Below are 7,639 nucleotides of genomic sequence, written 5' to 3' on the forward strand. Positions count from 1 at the left end.
CCCATCTGCGTTTTTATTCTTGTATACACGTGCAAGCAGCGGGCCCATGCCTGTCTCTTTCTCCCTCCGTCTGTCTCTAAGTGTAATTACTGACAATGATCAATTGTGTGCACATTTTAAGCATATGTCATCCCTCGCATGCTGGTCTTTTCCTTTCATTTGTTGCCTGTACTGTTTTCTGAGTCACCTACATGTATACCTGGCCACTCCAATTACTGCAGAGCCTTTGATAACTTTGCATTTGTAAGCAACAACAAAGCAAGCAACCTCATCAGTGTTTACATCACAAAGTCCCCTGAGAAACGCATGATGTCCAGAAAGAATACATAAAAATGCTATTGAGCATCTTCCAGCTTCACTAATATTTGATGTAGCTACAATTGACCTTGATCTTCAATTGAATTGATTTTTTTCCCCTCTGTCAAATATCTTGCGCCATTTAGTGTATAGTAAACAAACTTTCAACTTTTTCATACTGTATATGAAGAAAAAACAATCAGAAGTGCTTACCAATCAAATTAAATTTTGTTTGTCTCTTCAAGATGCCTACAAATGTAATTAGAGTGCAGTCTAATTTAAGCACTAATTTCAAACATCAATAAGAAATTACAAAGAATCAGAGACAGTTAATCAACAAGCAACCCCCACAGTGAGCCTTATTTGTTAATCTGCTGTAACTGTATCACCTCAGGCGAGGGTGACAAAGAACTGATGGAGAAAAGACCTCTGTACACTCTGTACCCGAGACAAGCACTGTGTGATGCCATGTAAACTGACGCTATTCAGATGAGATAAATTGATTTAAATGAGAGTCCTTCATGGCCCTTTGTAAGCTGTTGAAGTGTGAAAGTTAATTTGCGGGACTGACGACTGGGGTGTGTGTCTATACGTGCCAGAGTGCTTGTCGTGGGATGGAGCAGGTGCAGTTTATTTACAGGTGAAATATAAAAAAAAAAAAGAAAAGGGAAACAGTTGTGAGGGAAGCAGCGCAGGCGCCATAAGAGTAATTGCTCGAGAGATGGCATAACAGCACAACATCTGTCGCATTCATTAGAATGCATTATGGCTGGGGCCTTCCACAGAGGCTTTACAATTAAGAGTCATAATTAAATTGGTGAGTGGGATAGACTGAGGAGCAGAGGCACTGCTGGGCTCAGTCACACGCAGTGGAATTAATGACCCTGGGCCTAACACCAACTCTGGGACTAGTAGGTGCAATTATCCTCATTCTGTTGCGTGATGCCACCTCTTTCCCTCATCTGCTTTGTCCTCTTCTTCTCTGTTTTGTTTCTTCCACCCGGTCTGACCAGCCGATCAGCTGAGAGAAGAACGAGGAGCCAATGCCCGACTGCATCAGTGGACATTAATTGTGCATTTGCAAGGTGCTTTGGGACCGGGTAGCAGTTACTTGGAGACTTGGTGGCAGATGTCACTGAAGATGGTTGCAATGAGACATTGATTCCCTGGCAACTGCATGCACGTCCCTGCTCTCCCGCTCCCTCTGTGCCTCTCTTCTTTATCCTGCATCTCTCTTTTCTACCCGTGACCTCCTTTCACCATCTCCGCGTCTCATTCACCATGATGATCTCTATCTGTCCATCTCTTTCACTCCCACACAGCGTAGGTGTGCTGTAAAAAGATGCATAGATTTCTTGACATCCTGACTGAGGAACCAGAACACTGTCTAACAAGAAACAGCAAAGACACCGCAACATAAGACACATGTTTTCACATGTCCCATTTCATATGTGTGGCTTTACAGCTGAACATTCTAAGGATTAAAACCACCAGGTTTTTCCAATATAAGAGCGTATGTCTTTATTATAAATGCACATTAGATGGGGGTTTGTTGATGGAAAACAGGCTCTATACATATCCCAATTATACGCCTTCGAAACTAAGCGTAAACAAACCATTACAGCTCCGAGACATGTGAAATCCAGCTTTAGCAGTTGAGACACTGTTGGACCCAGCAATCAGTCAGCCGGCCAGAGTGCAAACAAACATTTTCAATCCAATAAAAACGACGGCGAGCCAGAAACGTAGAGAAAATGGTTTGATTTGGAATATTCTCCCCTGACCTCTGACTGACTCTTAAAAAATGGAAACGTTCATTCAGCGAGGGTGAAGCGGGACACAGAATCACTCCGTGTAATTACATGTCTCTGTGACACTGATCCTCTTGTCTTATCTGTGGTATTGTTTCTTTTGTAGGTTACACGATAGCAAGAGAGCCACCGAGCCACGAGGAAACCTGAAACTCTCCATGTGGAAAGGATGGATGACTCACACATATTTACTGTACGATGGGGAAAATATCAAGGAAAGGACCACTGTCAGGCCATCCATCACAAAACAATGGGATAAAATGCCCTCATCACAAACTATGTACACTTGGCTACATGGAGCCACACAGCCAGCATACACACTATCCTGGCTGCTGAGACCAATGGACTACAATCATGGACACCCAGGGTAAATCTGGACACAAATGGACTCTTATTTTCCAATAATGGACAAAATGTGGATTGATCAGAAAAATGGTCGATTTCAAAGAGAGACTAAGCATTTCAAAGTATATATTTCAACAAAGCATTTGTGGATGAATGTGAGATGTGAACTAAAAGCTGTGCTCTTAGTGCTGCTGGACACAGATCCAGACCTGTTGTCAACATGTGGAGCTTATACAGGAGACAGTGGAGATGATTTGGGAGAAATGAAAGAGATAGCAGCTCATAACTAGCAAATAGCAAATTAGCATCAAATTGCTCTTGTGGGTCAAGTCACTACCATGAAGACTGTTCTGCGGGAGTCATTTTGCAGTTCTAATTAGGAATTGCAGTGTAGGATCATAACAACATATTAAAAATTCATGTAAGATATTTGCACTAGTTGAAACCGTTTGGGAATGTTTTGTTTTTCTAGATATCTCCCATCTTTTGCTGTGGATGTCACATGAAATTGAAGGTGAGCATTTTGTAAAATGTCTGACACTTGAAGTAGATAAATATTATATATATATATATCTCATGCCCCATTATTCCTGAGTAGTTATTGGTTAAAAATGGCTCTGGCTATTGAGCCTCACTTACATACAGCTTGGTGCAACATGAACTAGCAGAGTATGATTCATCTGTCTCATTTTTGCCCAGAAACATTTCCAAGCTCAGCCTTCAAAGTTATATATCTTTGATCTATTATATTCAGTCTGTGACATCTCTTATGTTAACTGTTAAAAGGAGGCCCATAAAATGTTCAAACAAGAAGGACGAGTTGTCTTTATGTTGTTATTTCACTTTATTGGGAATGCTTTCTTCTTCATCTTTCTAAATGTTCAGATCCTTAATCTTTAAAAGCTCCAAAATACAAAGCGATTGTATGTATAGGGGTCCTTTTAACTACTCCTATTAGGAGATACAGAACAATATTGTGCGCACATTGCCCATTGCTTGCCTCCAGAATCCACATCAATGCTTCAGCGAGATATACAGAAATAATTGCCATCAATAATGGCAGTTCAACCCTTTGCAAACATGTTTTTTTTTCCCCACAGGGCTCGATCATTACTGCACTGAGTACAATAGCGTAGCGCCCCAAACAGCCACCTTAAATCTCTCAATTATCTCCGTCCACTCTCCCTCTCACACTTGCCTTCCCTTTGAATCTCTCCATCCCTCTCTTGTGCCCCTCTCTCTCTTTTCCGCCACATAGCGTATCGTACAAAAGATGGCACAGTTAAAATAGTTTTCACACACGGTATCTTTATTTCTCAGCTTTCTGTAGCATAGTGCCACTTTTTGCTCTTTCCAAATCTATTTTTCTGTCACAGACACACATCCAAGTGCAAGTCTTTCTCTGACTGCATCTGTCCGCCTCTCTGATATGTGAGTGTGTTGGGTCAGTGTGCCCAGGGGTTAGCCCGCCGGGGGCTGCGCCACTGCGAATGAGAGCCTCTGCTTTCAGACATGCTGCTTTGTGAGCTATGATAAATCTGTGGGAGCTGAGCTGCTGCCTCTCCAGCTCCAGTGCTGAGCTCTGAGCCAGAGGGAGCTGGGGGACAGCAGGGCTACCAGTGGCAGGCAGCTCCACTCTCATTACTGAGAGGCCTGGATAGCGCTAGGCTTCTCTCGGGACCACTGACATGGAATATTTTTAGGCCTACGGTGCAGCACTGCAGTTAGGCCAGTCACACCACAATGCCCTCTTTCCTTGAGCATCGTCTCAGCAACAATGGTCCATTTAGAGTGGGGATACAGTGACATTCGCGTACAAGCAGATACACCTACATTCACACAGAAACTTAAACTTTTACAAGCCTTAAACCCACCCACTCACACCCACAAACTAATATGGGAGAACTGGAATAAGCAGAGAAAGTGGCAAGCCTTAATTACAGCCAACGTAAGGCAAAATGTCTTCAGAGCTGTGCAACATCAAACCATGTAAAGGCTCTGTTTCCTTTCCCTCCCCCTCTCTCCTCCACCGCTTCCTTCCCTCGCTTTCCATCTCTGTCTCCCCCAGAGGTTTGGTGTTCTGTAGATGAGCCTGGCGCCTTGCTCCCTCCGTCCTACATGGCTCTCTGCAGCAGAATCAATATTTGAGGACAATTTGCGCTGCGCTGCTCCCTGGTGGCTGGGGTTTGACGCTGCAGCTCCACCCTCAGCTCCAACAACGCTTAGACAGTCAGAGAAGAGCTGCCAGGGAGAGATTTGATATTTACCAAAAAAAAAAAAAAAAAACTTGCAAAGTGCCCCGTACATATATTTACGACTGCTGTGCAGGCTGGGCAGCCCCGCAGCAGAGCAGACGCACACTCCTCCGTCTTTGCCAATTTATGAGAAGGAAGACGACTGAACTCACTAAGAGGCCTCAAGGTATCTTGGAGGGATTTCGTATTACCATATTCACCTTTAATGAGGTGTTACATAGCATGCAAATTTAGCAGGTATCAGTGCCTATCCATGGGTCTATACATTGTCCATTCTTTGCGTAAAAAAAAAAAAAAACTTCTAACAACCTCGTTACAGGCTGCTTTCACAAATAATGAAAGAAATCTATTCACTGTATGATGCTTACAGGCACCGACACATTCTTCAATGTAAAAAAAATGTTGTTTTTAACTGGAAGTGGATGTGTCTGTAATGTGTCAGTAGGGGTCTAACCTCCCAAACGTCCCATGGAGACTGGTTACTTTCATCTCCACGGGTTAGCAACTGGTGGGACCCAGAGGGCAGGACTTACAGAAGCAAACAAACAGCATGGAGTACATGACTGCAGTATGAGATGCTAATGAACGAGGATAGGCAGTTTGAGTGAGAATGGAAAACAGGAGAGCGACGAGCTCCCTTAAAGAAAAAACAGAGATAGAGAGGTATAACTATAGTGTGTGCGAGAGGGGGAGCGTGTGAAGAGTATTTTAAGTATGTCTTTGTTTATGCGCTAAGCCTGGGTGGCTCCCGAGAGGCCACTTGCATCGTCAAACCAAACGCCTCCAATAGTCCATCATCACACTCGTCGGCAATTCACACAATCGGTACCTAGAGAGGGAGAAATAAAGGGATGAAACACTGTTGTCTTGGCTTATGCATCATCTTTTGTCAAGTCCAATTTGTATTAGCCTCCAGCCATATCCAGGAAATATGGGTTCAGGATTCATGTTCAGTGAGAATGGTAATCTTCAGATGAAGTGAGTCTGTCAGAAGCAGAGAGATGTGTGACAACTTGAGTCAGCTCTCGGAAAAAGAGAGCTTTTGCCATTGTGGAGGAAAACGGGCTCCACCTCCTGCTGTCTGGAGCTGACATTGATTTAATATAAGTCAGAGGGAGATTAGCTGATGAAGAAGATCTGATCGGTGTTATCAGTGCAGGATGGCAGTCGCTGGTCTTGTCGCTGTCACTTCAGAGGGAACAAATCAGCTCAAGCCAAAATGTTTCCTTCAACAGATCAAATCTTTTTAGCGCAGTAAGTGTGACATATAATTAGTCAGTTGTGTGCACAAAACCTCTCAAAAATACATTATTGAAGTCTCATCTAATTGCACTGGGGCCTTTTATCATCCCTCAACACAATGCAGTCAGAGCCCCCTCGCTCAGTATTCTGGTGCCGCACGTTAGATTAGTGCAACATGGTCACGTGAATTTATTGGCTACCACAGCTGGTTAGCCGTCAGGTGATGGTGTGGGGATTAATTGCATTAGCTCCACTCTCTTACCCAGCATAGAATATGTGACAAAACACCACAACACAGCCCATTAAAATTCAATGAAACCCAGCGAGAAAAAAAAAAAGGCAAACAATCAAAAGTGTCTTTAATATTCATTTTGCGGCAGGCCTGCGACGGGCCGATATTGACGGTGGAGTAAACCGGGGAATTCATTAACATCTTCTCCCTCACTGCTTCCTCTTGCTGAGCCGTTCCTTGCTGCGTCGTCAAACTCACTTATCTCTCTGAAGCAATTAGCCACTGGAGGCTCCATTGACCTGAGCCTTTGTTAGACTAACGGGCTACATTAGCATGGCCGTAGCCTGGCAGTCTTGGCAATGCATGTGTCGGTGCCAATGTGAGGAGCACTGATAAAGAGGAGCCCCGGGGTGTGCATGTGCATGTGTGTGCACGTGTGCATTTGGGACAACACAGGAGCTACATGCATGTATATTAACTGACCGCTACCACTGAGCCATGTGTACTGAGCACCTATATACTCCTCGTGTATATGTGTGTAGGTGTGTGTGTGTGTGTGAGTGTGTGTGGGTGTTGTTTGCACAAGGGGGGTGTGAATAACTAAATGGTCAATGTAAGCATTTCATTTCTGTGTGTGAATGGAATATTGTCTGCCTTTATGCTGCGACATGCAAAAAATCCAAGAGCTGAATCCACAGTAACACTGATAATGTAGACAGCAGCTATCAGACACCAGCAATATACATTTCGATACACAATATCTCCATTGTATTGCACGCTATGTTACGCACACACACACAAGACAGAAGTGATAGATTTCATTTTGCCTACTGAAGCTGTAAGATTACACACACATATACAAATGAGAATACGATGAGTTGCAGTGCTTGCAGGGGAGAAGTGTTGCTTGCTGGCACTGCCGAGCTTATGACTATAGAGACCGTAGTGTTGTGCGTGGCCTGTGGCACTCGGCTGGCAAATATGGTATGGTAACAGTGCTATTTAAAGCCTGTTTCTAATTTGGAGAAATTGCATTTACTTTACTGTCACACTGTATTACTGTCAGCCATGTGGAGAGTGCCCTGACATGTGAGAACACAACAACAGAGAGAATCCACATTAAGACAGCGCATAAATATGAATCTAACCGTCAGACAAACAGCCCCCATTTATGCTAAGCAGAGAAATAGCCTACTAGTAAGTGTTTCGGTGTTTACACCAATGACAACAACAGCTAAGTATGCATGCATTATTCATAATTAATTATCCAAATGTGCTACTCCTTCCTTATTTACCAAATTAATGGTTTGTTTTCCTGAGAAATGTCTCCTGTCTGGTATGTTGGGTGGAGACACCACGTCCTCATAAATTTCCCTGGCAGGTGAGGTATGGAGAGAGTGATGAGACAGAACAAGGGAGGTTCAAACACACAGAAAAACCATTAGTTCCACCGTCTC

General features: G+C 43.6%; 1 protein-coding gene across 1 annotated transcript in view; it reads left to right on the forward strand.

Annotated features, from left to right (window-relative positions):
- Positions 1–3,008, forward strand: part of tafa4b (TAFA chemokine like family member 4b) — a 49,875-nt gene extending 46,867 nt beyond the window's left edge. Inside the window, exon 6 of the mRNA XM_049579573.1 lies at positions 2,215–3,008. Within this exon, the coding sequence (XP_049435530.1) occupies positions 2,215–2,226 (12 nt within the window). The 3' untranslated portion in view covers positions 2,227–3,008. The remainder of the gene's footprint in view (positions 1–2,214) is intronic.
- Positions 3,009–7,639: the final 4,631 nt, after the last annotated feature.

This window comes from Epinephelus fuscoguttatus, linkage group LG1, assembly GCF_011397635.1.
Source record: "Epinephelus fuscoguttatus linkage group LG1, E.fuscoguttatus.final_Chr_v1".
NCBI lineage: Eukaryota > Metazoa > Chordata > Actinopteri > Perciformes > Serranidae > Epinephelus > Epinephelus fuscoguttatus.